Consider the following 14,740-nt stretch of genomic DNA (forward strand, 5'->3'; position numbering starts at 1 on the left):
TTTAGAAGAAATCTGGAGAGGACGTGAGACAGAAACAGCGCACACTCAGATTTTTAGAAGAAGAAATCTGGAGAGAGAGGACATGAGAGAGAGAAACAGCGCGCACTCAGATTTTTAGAAGAAGAAATCTGGAGAGGACGTAAGAGGGAGAAACTGCGCACTCAGATTTTTAGAAGAAATCTGGAGAGGACGTGAGAGAGAAACAGCGCGCACTCAGATTTTTAGAAGAAATCTGGAGAGGATGTAAGAGAGAGAAACAGCGCGCACTCAGATTTTTAGAAGAAATCTGGAGAGGATGTAAGAGAGAGAAACAGCGCGCACTCAGATTTTTAGAAGAAATCTGGAGAGGACGTGAGACAGAAACAGCTCACACTCAGATTTTTAGAAGAAGAAATCTGGAGAGGACGTCAGACAGAAACAGCTCACACTCAGATTTTTAGAAGAAGAAATCTGGAGAGGATGTGAGAGAGAAACAGCGCACACTCAGATTTTTAGAAGAAGAAATCTGGAGAGGAAGTAAGAGAGAGAAACAGCTCACACTCAGATTTTTAGAAGAAATCTGGAGAGGACGTGAGACAGAAACAGCGCGCACTCAGATTTTTAGAAGAAATCTGGAGAGGATGTAAGAGAGAGAAACAGCGTGCACTCAGATTTTTAGAAGAAGAAATCTGGAGAGGACGTGAGACAGAAACAGCGCGCACTCAGATTTTTAGAAGAAATCTGGAGAGGATGTAAGAGAGAGAAACAGCGCGCACTCAGATTTTTAGAAGAAATCTGGAGAGGATGTAAGAGAGAGAAACAGCGCGCACTCAGATTTTTAGAAGAAATCTGGAGAGGACGTGAGACAGAAACAGCTCACACTCAGATTTTTAGAAGAAGAAATCTGGAGAGGACGTCAGACAGAAACAGCTCACACTCAGATTTTTAGAAGAAGAAATCTGGAGAGGATGTGAGAGAGAAACAGCGCACACTCAGATTTTTAGAAGAAGAAATCTGGAGAGGAAGTAAGAGAGAGAAACAGCTCACACTCAGATTTTTAGAAGAAATCTGGAGAGGACGTGAGACAGAAACAGCGCACACTCAGATTTTTAGAAGAAGAAATCTGGAGAGAGAGGACATGAGAGAGAGAAACAGCGCGCACTCAGATTTTTAGAAGAAGAAATCTGGAGAGGACGTAAGAGGGAGAAACTGCGCACTCAGATTTTTAGAAGAAATCTGGAGAGGACGTGAGAGAGAAACAGCGCGCACTCAGATTTTTAGAAGAAATCTGGAGAGGATGTAAGAGAGAGAAACAGCGCGCACTCAGATTTTTAGAAGAAATCTGGAGAGGATGTAAGAGAGAGAAACAGCGCGCACTCAGATTTTTAGAAGAAATCTGGAGAGGACGTGAGACAGAAACAGCTCACACTCAGATTTTTAGAAGAAGAAATCTGGAGAGGATGTGAGAGAGAAACAGCGCACACTCAGATTTTTAGAAGAAGAAATCTGGAGAGGAAGTAAGAGAGAGAAACAGCTCACACTCAGATTTTTAGAAGAAATCTGGAGAGGACGTGAGACAGAAACAGCGCACACTCAGATTTTTAGAAGAAGAAATCTGGAGAGAGAGGACATGAGAGAGAGAAACAGCGCGCACTCAGATTTTTAGAAGAAGAAATCTGGAGAGGACGTAAGAGGGAGAAACAGCGCACACTCAGATTTTTAGAAGAAATCTGGAGAGGACGTGAGAGAGAAACAGCGCACACTCAGATTTTTAGAAGAAGAAATCTGGAGAGGACGTAAGAGAGAGAAACAGCTCACACTCAGATTTTTAGAAGAAATCTGGAGAGGACGTGAGAGAGAAACAGCGCGCACTCAGATTTTTAGAAGAAGAAATCTGGAGAGAGAGGACATGAGAGAGAGAAACAGCGCGCACTCAGATTTTTAGAAGAAGAAATCTGGAGAGGACGTAAGAGGGAGAAACTGCGCACTCAGATTTTTAGAAGAAATCTGGAGAGGACGTGAGAGAGAAACAGCGCACACTCAGATTTTTAGAAGAAGAAATCTGGAGAGGACGTAAGAGAGAGAAACAGCTCACACTCAGATTTTTAGAAGAAATCTGGAGAGGACGTGAGAGAGAAACAGCGCGCACTCAGATTTTTAGAAGAAGAAATCTGGAGAGGATGTGAGAGAGAGAAACAGCGCACACTCAGATTTTTAGAAGAAGAAATCTGGAGAGGACGTGAGAGAGAAACAGCGCACACTCAGATTTTTAGAAGAAATCTGGAGAGGACGTGAGAGAGAAACAGCGCACACTCAGATTTTTAGAAGAAATCTGGAGAGGACGTGAGAGAGAAACAGCGCACACTCAGATTTTTAGAAGAAATCTGGAGAGGACGTGAGAGAGAGAAACAGTGCGCAGTCAGATTTTTAGAATAAGAAATCTGGAGAGGAGACATGGGGTCAGTAAAAGGTTTTTAAAGGATGGGAGCTTTCAGCGCCTGTTTGCATGCTGGTGAGAATAACTCACTGGAAAGAAGAGACTGATGCTGCAGAATGGAGAAAAGATGATCAAGATGATCAAAGGAGCTGCAGAGCTGAGGGGATGGGATGGAGGCATCTCCATGCGGAGAGCTGAGGGGAACGGATGGAGGCATCTCCATGGGGAGAGCTGAGGGGGTCGGATGGAGGCATCTCCACGCAGAGAGCAGAATAAGCACAGATCCAGCAGCAGTGGTTCCAGGGCAGCCTGAGGTTGTGGGAAGGCACAAATGCTGAGTCTAGACAAGCGGTCTACACAGGTGGCAGTGAAGACATCGGTCCTTGGCTGAGGTCAACCCAACAGCGAAAGGACGTGGTTCTGACAGTAAGAACCTGGACCCTGTTGCTTAGTCTCCTCCCACACACACTTAATGCCATCCCTCTCAGGCCCATGGTGACATAAATGTAGAAATGAGACTCACATCATCCAACAATTTGCTTCCCTCTGGATCCATCTTAGAAAGTTCTCGAAATGCTTCATCCCCGACAAAGCAAATTTCATGTCCGTCCTACACCAATAAAGAGAAAAGACACCTGCCAAAGACATCCTTGAAGAAACCCCTGGTCCATCCTGCCCCCTGCCTGAGAAATACTTACAGGGTCGGCCAGAATGACCACCTGTACTGTTGCTTTCCCTGGGGTGTCCAGGCTCACCAGGGGAGTCAGAATCTTCTGGTTCTCCCTTTTCATCAAGTCTTCTAAGTCTGGCAACTTGAGGAAAACAGAGGCAACGTGAGCCAGGGGTCACACACTACTCAGGACACGGCCCTCGTCAGTCCTAGAGGAGTATCAGATACCATAAAGAACCAAGGCGCCATTTGTTTGAATTTATTATCTCAGCTGCTCTTGAAACAACTGCTGAACTTGATACTAAAGCCACAATCAAAAAGGACCTCAAGAAGGGAAGGACAAGGTTCTTAGCTGGGTTGAACTAGCTAGTCACAAAGCTCAAACGATCTGGTATCAAGCGTTACCTCTTTCTGGGGGCAAGAGAAGGCAATTCTTCCAAAAGCTGCTGCATGGTCCACCCCACCCTTGACGCCCTGTAGCTCCAGCTTACACTGAAATAGGAAAGGGGGTTATTTTTTGGAACAGGTTATACATTCATTACATGTATGTGGTAGAAAAATTCAAATATTATATACTAAAGGAATAAAGTAAAAACTAAGTCTCTATCCTACTCTCACCCCAGAGACAACTAGTCCACAGTTTCCTGTGTATCTTTCTAGAAGCACTGCACGCATCTATGTTTTTTTTTTTACACAAATGGTGGTATAATTTACAAATTATTCTGTTCCCTGTTTTTCTCCACTTAATGTTACCATGTCAATACATAAAGATTTGCCTCCATCTTTTTGCTAGCGACATAGTAATCCATTCCATGAATGAGCCGTAAATTACTGAAATATGTCTCTAATCTATAGGACACTGAAATTCTTACACATTGTAATTACAGACAATGCTGCAACAGATAACGTTGCACACACTTCTTTGCGCCGATGTATGTTGAGCATATCTGTAAAATAATTCCTAGGAGTAGAATTGCAGGGTCAAAGTGCAAGGACTAAATCGTGCTCAAATGCTGGGTTATTAGAAAAAGAAGATGAAAAAGATCTTGCATTAAATCCATTCAATCTCTTGGATTAAGCAATTCCACTTCTGAAGAGATATATCCCCAAATATAAACAAGGTAATATCTGGGTGGTGAGGTTATCACTTATTTTCTTCTGTTTATCTATATAAATATTGAATCACTGTGAAGAAACTATGGGAACAACCTTCATGTTAACTTCATTTATAAAGGTTATAAGCCATTTATAAGCTTCGTTTACAAGCCAAATTCAAAGTAACAGATTATTCTTCTCCAAGATTGCTCACCTGGTTATCAGCATAGCCCAGCAAAGCCCTTTGCTTTTCTTCATCTTTTTCATAAATTTTCATTCCCAGTAGATTACACCAGTAGTTCAAGGACTTTTGAAGATCAGACACTGCTAGAGTTACTTTTAATACAGGATCTGTTGGGTAATAAAGCAGGAATAGACAGATCAATTTAATAGAATAAAATAGAAAGACCAAAACATGCACATGTATACTTACAAATTCAGTTTATAATAAGAAAGGGATTTTAAGCCAGTATGAAGCTGGGTGCAGCGGCCCATGCCTGTAATGCCAGCACTTTGGGAGACTGAGGTAGGAGGATTGCATGAGCTTAGGAATTCAAGACCAATGCAGGCAAAACAGTGAGACCTTGCCTGTATGAAAACTTTAAAAAAATTGGCTGGGCGTGGTGGCTGATGCCTGTAATCCCAGCACTTTGGGAGGCTAAGGTAAGTGGATTACCTGAGGTGAGGAGTTTGAGACCAGCCTGGCCAACATGGCAAAACCCTGTCTCTACTAAAAATAAAAAATAAAAAAAATTAGCCGGGCGTGGTGGCACACGCCTGTAATCCCAACTACTCGGGAGGCTGAGATAGGAGAATTGCTTGAACCTGGGAGGCGGAGGTTGCAGTGAGCCAAGATGGCGCCGTTGCACTCTAGCCTGGGAGACAAGAGCAAAACTCTGTCTCAAAAAAAAAAAAAAAAAAAAAAAAGATTAGACAGGCGTGGTGGCTCATGTGTGTATTCCCAGCCACTTCAGAGATGGAAGCAGGAGGATCGCTTGAGCCCGGGAGGTTGAGGCTGCAGTGAGCCAAGATTGCACTACTGCACTCCAGCCTGGGTGACAGAGTGAGATCCTATCTCAAAAAAAAAAAAAAAAAAAAAAAAAAAACACAGTATGAAAAGCCTCATTATTCAATGGACGGCGCTAAGAAGACTGGCTAATCATTTGGTAAGAAAAACTTACATCTTCGAAATAAATGACAAAATACATTCCTGATGGGTTAAAAAAATAAGTTTAGAGAATGAAACCATGAAAATACTAGATACAGATGATTATTTATACAATTTTGGAGTAGAGGAAGATTTTTCTTTAAACCGGACACCAAAGATAGAAAAACTATGAAGAAAAAACTTCTGCTACATAAATTACACAAAATGCAAAACTCCTAGACAACAACCAAGAAAAGGAATTACAATCAAAACTAGAGTATACAACACAGTAGGGGGAACAACTGCAATATATTGGACAAAAAGTCCTTAATATGTAAATCACCTGTAAATATCAATAGGAAAAGAATGAACATGCTAGAAAAATAGGCAAAAGGCACAAAGCAACAATCCACGAAACAAGGAATTAGAATGGTCAAATAACATACGAAAAAATATTCAGGCTGGGCACGGTGGCTCACGCCTGTAATCCCAGCACTTTGGGAGGCTGAGGTGGCAGGATCACGAGGTCAGGTGATCGAGACCATCCTGGCTAACACGGTGAAACCCCGTCTCTACTAAAAATACAAAAAATTAGCCGGGCGTGGTGGTGGGCGCCTGTAGTCCCAGCTACTTGGGAGGCTGAGGCAGGAGAACGGCGTGAACCCAGGAGGCGGAGCTTGCAGTGAGCCCAGAGCGCGCCAGTGCACTCCAGCCTGGTGGGTGACAGAGCGAGACTGTGTCTCAAAAAAAAAAAAAAAAAAAAAAAAAAAAATTCAACCCGACGCCCCCAAAAAACAAAGGAATTAGAATTCACATAAAATCCTTTGTTAACTAATGTGCAAATAATGTTAAAAGTTGGCAGTGTTAACTGTATTAGTGTAGAGGGGAAAATCACAATCATGTAATACAAGTGTAAATTAGTACATTTCTGGGCAATAATTTGATGGAATGTACCAAAAGCTTTAACAAATGCTCATTGCTTTTGAAAGAACAAGTCCATTTTCAGCCACTCAAAAGGTAATTGTGGATGTATGAAGGGCTTTTACCACAAAGACATTCATCAGTGTTGCTTAGAACAATAAAACACTAGGAACGACATAAATATCCAACAATAGAGAATTGTTTCTCTTCCTACAATGTAATAATACAATGGAACTCCTAAAAAAGGATATAAAGAAATGTATACACTTAATTATATATACGTATTTTTGACAAAAGATTGGAAAGATATACTCTAAAATGTCAGCAGTGGTTCTCTCTGGGTACATGGGTGTGTTTTTTTTTTCGGCTTCTCTGCTTGTCTAAGGAAAAAACTTGATTATTTTGTAAAAAGAATAAAAGTCATATTGAAACACCTACTGTTACTGGAAACTTTTCACATTATAAAGTGACTTTCTAAAGAGCTGTTCCACGTCTCCATCTGACTACAATAAATTCAGTACACTTTTCTTTGGCTTTCACTGCCTTAGTCCCGTTTGCTAGAACAGCAATATTGTGATTAAGACGCTGTTTCTCACAAGTGCCTCCGCCTGGCAGGCTCCATTTTTTTCTTTCCATTTACTTCAAAATCAACAAATCCCAGCTGACTTGGAGCCTGAAGGGACGCAGGACAGGAAGTTAACACGTGGGTGAAGCTGCACAGAAGTGGGTAATTCAAAGGAAAGATGAATGCCAGCCGGACAGAAGGTCTGACCACATTATCAACCAGAAACGCCCAAGGGGATTTCCATTCCAAAGAACAAAAGCTTCTTAGCACCGTGGGGCTCTCTATTATTTTAAGCACTGAAATATCACTAAGGCTGGAGAGAATAAATGGATGGTGGAGCTAGTTGCAAGCGTTAAGTTTTAAAGTCAGCAAAGGATCAATCACCTATCAACAAAAAAACACGATCAACACCCTTTAAATCACCAGTGAAGTAGAGAAACACCATCTCTCCACGAGTCCCACACAGCCAAGTCTAGCCTCCCACACTGGAACGGACGGATCTTTCTTTTGCTGAGCACCAGAGGATAAACAAGGAGCACTGAACATTCTACAGACTCAGCATGGGGGCATCGGGGACAGGAGGCCGACCAGTGAAGAAGGAGAATTTCCAGGACTCCCTTCTCAGGCCGACTTGCAGGCATACATTCACCAAGTGAGAGAGTTGGCACAAGTGCCCTTGCCATTCGCCAGCATTTTCCCCGTTTTTGCTTTTGTTTTGTCAGAGCAGGTAGCTGAATTTGCAGGCATTAAATACAAAATGAAACACTGACGAGGCTGCCTCTGCAGTCAACAAAACAAACCCTGCAAAGTTTCCTTCTTGTTCTGTGTGGCAGTCAGCGTGGGGGCTCCTCACTTCCATGCCATCCCTGAGTACCCACACTGAAGTCTGGGAAACTGACCTCGGCTCCAGAGGAGGCATGGCTAAATGGTTTGGGGGTGATCCTATTTCTCTTGCCAGTGATTGGTTTAGGAGCAGGCACAGTATATCAAATCTGACCAGAAAGTTTGCTGGAAGATTCTAGGAAAGTTTTTCTTCTGCTCTTAAAAAGAAAGCAAAAAGGGCCGGGCACGGTGGTTCACGCCTGTCACCCCAGCACTTTGGGAGGCTGAGGCAGGTGGATCAAGTGAGGTCAGAAGTTCGAGACCAGCCTGGACAATAGAGTGAAACCTTGTCTCTACTAAAAATACAAAAATGAGCTGGGCGTGGTGGCATGTGCCTGTAATCTCAGCTACTGGAGAGGCTGAGGCAGGAGAATCACTTGAACCTGGGAGGCGGAGGTTGCAAGTGAGCCGAGATTGCAGCACTGCACTCTAGCCTGAGCGACAGAGCAAGACTCCGTCTCAAAAAATAAATAATTTTTAAAAGTTAATAAAAATACAAAAAAAAAAAAAAAAAAAAGCTGAGCGTGGTGGCAGGCGCCTATAATCCCAGCTACTTGGGAGGCTGAGGAAGGAGAATTGCTTGAACCCGGGAGGCAGAGGTTGCAGTGAGCAGAGATCATGCCAGTGCACTCCAGCCGGACTGACAGAGTCTCAAAAAAAAAAAGCAAAAAGAAGTCAGCATCTCCTCTCCTACCAGATGGGATTGTGGGAGCATGTGGCCCCACCTGCTCCTGGCAGCCCTCCTGCAACCTTGAGGGGACTAGCTCTAGGAGAGGTACCCGCAGAGAACAACAGAACGTAGAAAGAGAAAATGTGGGGAGCTGGTGAATCACCTAACCTTGAAATCTTTCCCACCTACAGAATGCCTGCTCTGTGAGCTAAAAGATTCTATAACTGTTCAAAGTAGTTGGGTTTTCTGTTATTTACAGATGAAAGAATCATAAATCAATACATTACCAGTAGAACAGAACCAGTCTAGATCCCCTACTGCTATGTATTAAAGTTCTGATATGAGAATGCAGTCTCTCCGATAACAGATAAAAGCACTGGCTGTGGAAGACACGTCACGTGAACACAGACTCTACAAAAAAAAGACAGGCAGCCCTCACTCTCCTTTCACCAAAGATGCCTTTAGACAGAGGCTTTTACTGGTTCTGGTATAATTACCTGACTGAGGCAGACTGCGATTCTGCAGATAGAACTTATATCCTCCCGGGGCCTCGGTTTCAAAAACACCTTCTGCAACTTCTGTCAGTGGCCACTCCAGCTTCCTGGCGTTGCTGACAGCCTGGCTAGAAGCGAGTGTGATTCCCTACAACAAACAACAGGACATCCAAGTACATGACGACAACAGATATTTTACAGAACAAGACAATGAGCCCAACCCCTATTGCCTACTGCCTTTAGGTAAAATCACCTAAGATTTAACTGGCATCCAACATTTTCTTCTACTGATTTAAAAACAGGTTTTCAATGTTTTATCCCACAAACATTCAGACCTTTGTGAATAACAGGACAGAAATTGAAATGCCAGTGAAGTCTGATTCATTTAACACCAAAGATAACGTCTTCTAATTCTAAAGATCTAGCCACAGAAATCTTGATGTTACCTGGGTCTGCCAGCTAGCTACCTATTTAAGGTGACCTGTTCTTGCTTTTTTAACAAACAAAACAAAAATAAGCAAACTATCAAGGTTTCCTTACATTTAATCAAAGTGCCTAGAAATGTACACGTATGCTTTCTGAGAAGAACAGCCTTGTTTCTAGCTTGGTTTATTATAATGGCCTCTCCGCCTCCAGTCTTGTAAATCCATTATCCACTCTGCAGCCAAAGTAAACTTTCCAAAACGCATCCTATAGTCCACCCCCAGACGGCAGCCAGCCTTGTTTTCCCTTTGCTCAAAGTCCTCCAATGGCTCATTTCACTTGGTGACTTATGGCCTAGGAGGCCCCCTGCAGTCTTACCTCATGGCACTGCCGATCCCATCTCTTACCACGCTCCCCTCTCGTTCTCTATTCCAGCCACACTGGCTTCCTTACACCTCCTCGAACACGCCAGATGTTACCTGACGGCTCTTGCCAGAATATTCTCTGCCTGGAACGCGCATCCCCCAGATATCCATGTGGCTAACTCCCTGACCTCTTTTGAGTCTCTGCTCAAATGTTATCTCTTCATTCACACACACCCTTGGCACTCTACTCAAATTTACAACCAGCCACCTACCCCCTGCCAAAAATCTGCTAGAAAAAAACGGTATTTACCATAAAGTCATTGCCAAGCTTGTAGTCTCCGACGCCATAATTGTAAGTCAGTTCTGCGACAAAATGATCATCCTCAGGCCCAAATCCCACCATTGTTTTACTCCATTTCCCATCATAAGGCCTAGAAAATAAAAGTAAATGAACTCAGTGACCACAGACAAATCAGCCTCAGGCCACCCCCAGAGAACTACTGGGCACAGAGAGATGAGCATTCCTGTCTGGTCCTAAAAGTTGTCTTAAGGATGAGATGACCTCAGATGGTACAGAAAGCAGCTGTGGGCAGTGCTCATGGGACCCTACTACAAGCTCCAAAGACTATCCAGCATCTACCTGAAGGAAAGATTTGTTCACCTTTTCTGTAAAGCAAGGAACAGAATCCTAAAGACAGTTCTCCAACTGACCTGTTATTTCCTTGACTATCAATCAACAAGCACGAAATTCCTAATAGGCCTTGGACTGTTCCAACTTGTCGCAGTACTAAGCTTAAGAGATGGACGGGCGTGGTGGCTCAGGCCTGTAATCCCAGCACTTTGGGAGGCCGAGGCGGGAGGATCACCTGAGGTCAGGAGTTCGAGACCAGCCTGGCCAACATGGTGAAACCACGTCTCTACTAAAAATACAAAAATTAGCTGGGCATGGTGGCACATGCCCATAGTCCCACATACTAGGGAGGCTGAGGGAGGAGAATTGCTTGAACTCAGAAGACAGAGGTTGCAGTGAGCCAGGATAATGACCCCGCACTCCCATCTGGGTGACAGAGTGAGATTCTGTCTCAAAAAAAAAAAAGATACTGGAAAGCTGCTGCTTCATCTAGAGCATGGACTTATTTGCATTTGTGGCATAATATGAACCATATCTGGTCATTGTCCCTGGTTCCTGTCTCAGAGCTCCCAAAACCTCTGGAATTTCCTGATAGGAATATCTTTTGTTATTCATAATGAGCCCCTTTCAGTCACACCTGAGTTTATGCTAATGAAGCGACTTAGAGTGGGGCCTCTACATAGACTCAGGATGGGGCTGGTCACCAGCAAGACAAATGATTAGAGGACTGAACTTTCAGTCCCATCCACCAACCTCTGGGAAGGAAAGGGATGGAGACCGGGCTCTATTAGGCTTGAACAATGAGACTCATGAGCTTCTGGGATGCTGAACGTACGGAGGTGCTGGATTGGAGCCTGCCCAGAAGAGCATGGAAGCTCTGCCACCCACTCCCCGTGCCCTGCCCTGTGTATCTCCTCTGTCCGGCCATTTCTGACTCGTACTCTTTATGATAAACCAGTAAATGTAAGTAAGTGTTTCCAGCGTTTCCCTTAGTTCCATGAGCCACTGTAGCAGACTATCAAACCCAAGGAAGCAGGAGCGGGAGCCCTGACTTGTAGTTGGTCATCGGAAATCCTGGAGATCCAGACTGTGACCAGCGCCTGACGTGGCAGAAAATCTTCTGGGACTGAGCCCTTAACTTGCAGGATCTGACATTAACTCCAGGTAGAGTCAGAATCAATTAAATAACAGAACAGCCGGCTGGTATTAGAGAGCTGGAGAATCCCTTTGTGTGCCACAAGTCTTGTATCAGGGTGCAGAGAAAACAGAGTATGTGTTCCTGATGCTCCCGAAGTTGCCTCCCTAATTTACTGCCTCCTTAATTAATTCCACTGCTTTATACTCATTATGAGAGTGCAGACAAACAGAGTATGTGTTCCCGACGCTCCTGAAGTTGCCTCCCTAATTTACTGCCTCCTTAATTAATTCCACTGCTTTATACTCACTTTGAGAAACTGTCTTCTGTTATCCGGCTGTAGTCAGAGCCTAAAGGAGATTTTAAGAAACAAGGTATCATACCCATTACAGGCAGCTTTGCAGCCTTCTTCAAATTCCTCATGCCGCAGAACCTGGTGTGAGATTTAGAATAAATTGTGAAGTGTTGCTAGTACTGCTCACAGCGTCTTTAGCACAGACTAAAATGTCAAAACACAAACATTATCATTTATAAGCTTTACTTGTAAAAGAACAAAAGCAAATGAGCTTTACACTTCTCCCAGGATAGAAGCAGTGGAAGGACGAACAGCTTGACACCAAGGGTCAGGCTACCAAATCAGTTGTGAAATCTATTTAGATTGGTAAGCAGTGCTATGCAGTGGGAAAAAGTGTGGACTTCAGCATTAAAGAAGTCTGATTTGGGCCGGGCACAGTGACTCACGCCTATAATACCAGCACTTTGGGAGATCAAGGTGGGTGGACTGCCTGAGGTCAGGAGTTCAAGATCAACCTGGCAAACACAGTGAAACCCCGTTTCAACTAAAAATACAAAAATTAGCCAGGCATGGTGGCGTGTGCCTGGGATCCCAGCTACTCAGGAGGTTGAGGCAGGAGAATCACTTGGACCCATGAGACGGAGGTTGCAGTGAGCCGAGATCGCGCCCCTGCACTACAGCCTGGGTGACAAGAGCAAAACTCCATCTCAAAATTTAAAAAAAAAAAAAAAAAAAAAAAAAAAAGATGGGCACCGTGGCTCACGCCTGTAATCCCAGCACTTTGGGAGGCTGAGGTGGGCAGATCACCTGAGGTCGGGAGTTCGAGACCAGCCTAGCCAACACAGTGAAACCCCATCTCTACTAAAAATACAAAAAATACAAAATTAGCCAGGCGTGGTGGTGGGCGCTTGTAATCCCAGCTACTCAGGAGGCTGAGGTAGGAGAATTGCTTGAACAGGGGAGGCAGAGGTTGCAATGAGCTGAGATTGCACCATTACACTCCAGCCTGGGTGACAAGAGCAAAACTCAAACTCAAAAAAAAACAAAAGTCTGATTTGGAATTCTGTCATTTAGTAGTTGTGTAACTCTGAGCAAATTAGAATCTGAGTCTCAGTCTCCTAACATGTGATGGGAATGGATGTTATGAAAGCATCTCACAGAACCCTGCACAGAGCGGGCTCTCAACGTGTTAGCTTTAGCCCTCCTTTTTGATTACCACGGCTCCTGCCAGTTGAAGTTCCCAACGCTTCGCTCAGACTATTAAAAATCATCCTTATTGGCCGGGCGCGGTGGCTTACGTCTGTAATCCCAGCACTTTGGGAGGCCGAGGTGGGTGGATCATGAGGCCAGGAGATCGAGACCATCCTGGCTAACACAGTAAAACCCCATCTCTATTAAAAATACAAAAAATTAGCAGGGTGTGGTGGCGGGCGCCTGTAGTCCCAGCTACTCGGGAGGCTGAGGCAGGAGAATGGTGTGAACCCAGGAGGCGGAGCTTGCAGTGAGCCGAGATTGCGCCACTGCACTCCAGCCTGGGTGAAAGAGCGAGACTCCGTCTCAACATAAAAAAAATAAAAAATAAAAAATAAAAAAATCCTTATTGATATCCTTCCTTAATATCACCAAAAAAGCACATGCCTAAAGCACAAAGCTCTGATCCCATCACCGCCCTGTTTAAGAACGTAAGTGAGCTCCCATCTTACTGCAGCATAAAATCCAAATTCTTTAGCATAGCATTCAAGATACTATTAGAAGCAATGCCGACCTGTCCATCCTGATATCCCATCTCCTTAACTTCAACTAAGCAACCTCAACTAAAGGCACATAAAACCAGTGGCTTCGCAAACATGTGCCATGTCCACACTGGCTCTTCAGTTTTACTATGTAGCTCCTCCTCTCATCTGTCTGTGGATATCCTATCTTTAGAAGTCAACTCGAATCCTGGCTAACACGGTGAAACACCGTCTCTACTAAAAATATTTTAAAAAATCAGCCGGGCGTTGTGGTACGCGCCTGTGGTCCCAGCTACTCGGGAGGCTGAGGCAGGAGAATGGTGTGAACCCGGGAGGCTGAGCTTGCAGTGAGCCGAGATCGCGCCACTGCACTCTAGCCTGGCGACAGAGCGAGACTCCACCTCAAAAAAAAAAAAAAGTCAACTCGAATACAAGGTCTACATGAATTATTTCCTCATCACCCAGGTTGGAAAACCTCTCCTTTTGTATTTTTATAATAGTGGCTAACACTTATATAATGTACTATTACCGATATGTTAAATACTATACATATAATAAGGTGTTGAATCTTTTTTTTTTTTTTTTTTTTGAGACGGAGTTTTGCTTTTGTCACCCAGGCTGGAACACAATGGTGCGATCTCGGCTCACTGCAACCTCCGCCTCCCAGATACAAGCGATTCTCTTGCCTCGGCCTCCCGAGTAGCTGGGATTACAGGCGTGTGCCACCATGCCCGGCTAATTTTTGTATTTTTAGTAGAGACGGGGTTTCACCATGTTGGCCAGGCTGGTGTCCAACTCCTGACCTCCAGTGATCCACCCGCCTTGGCCTCCCAAAGTGCTGGGATTACAGGCGTGGGCCACCGCGCCGGCACGTGTTTAATCTTTGCAACAACCTTTTGATCGATGAGGAAATACTAACAAGGGACAGCTCTGTGGTTTCTGCTATCGAAAGTTTGGTGGTTTTTCACTATCAAATTCTGACTTCCATTACCAGCATCTACGTACAAATCCAGTTCCAACTCCCACCCCAACCCAGGCCATGAGCTCTAATGGAGGATATATATCAGGGTCATTTGCACCTTTGTTGCCAAAACTCAACGTAGTACCCTGAAAATAGTAGATATTTTAAAAATGACCTGACGAATTCAGATCCCCGTCTACTGCACCGTCTATACACTAAACCGCGCTCTTGCACCTTTCAAGTCTTCCTTAGTGGTGTGTTCCCTACCTCCCTGGCTTATCAAAGGAGGTCCCCAAAACCCAGTTCCCCAACCAACTGAATCCTGCAATAACAGCTC

General features: G+C 44.2%; 1 protein-coding gene across 6 annotated transcripts in view; it reads right to left on the reverse strand.

Annotated features, from left to right (window-relative positions):
- The window catches only part of GLOD4 (glyoxalase domain containing 4), a 42,262-nt gene that overhangs the window by 9,517 nt on the left and 18,005 nt on the right, over nt 1-14,740 (reverse strand). For 3 of the 6 annotated variants that reach the window (XM_055367085.2, XM_055367086.2, XM_031003189.3), the window contains 7 exons: nt 11,725-11,847; nt 9,959-10,079; nt 8,864-9,008; nt 4,396-4,532; nt 3,492-3,578; nt 3,115-3,228; nt 2,940-3,026 (listed from right to left, as the gene is read on the reverse strand). In XM_055367085.2, coding sequence (XP_055223060.1) covers nt 2,940-3,026; nt 3,115-3,228; nt 3,492-3,578; nt 4,396-4,532; nt 8,864-9,008; nt 9,959-10,079; nt 11,725-11,837 — 804 coding nt within the window. In that variant the 5' untranslated portion in view covers nt 11,838-11,847. Of the gene's footprint in view, nt 1-2,939; nt 3,027-3,114; nt 3,229-3,491; nt 3,579-4,395; nt 4,533-8,863; nt 9,009-9,958; nt 10,080-11,724; nt 11,848-13,718; nt 13,844-14,740 lie in introns of all 6 variants that reach the window. The other 3 variants (XM_055367087.2, XM_004058212.5, XM_055367088.2) reach the window with 2 other exon arrangements.

Source organism: Gorilla gorilla, chromosome 19 (genome assembly GCF_029281585.2).
Source record: "Gorilla gorilla gorilla isolate KB3781 chromosome 19, NHGRI_mGorGor1-v2.1_pri, whole genome shotgun sequence".
NCBI lineage: Eukaryota > Metazoa > Chordata > Mammalia > Primates > Hominidae > Gorilla > Gorilla gorilla.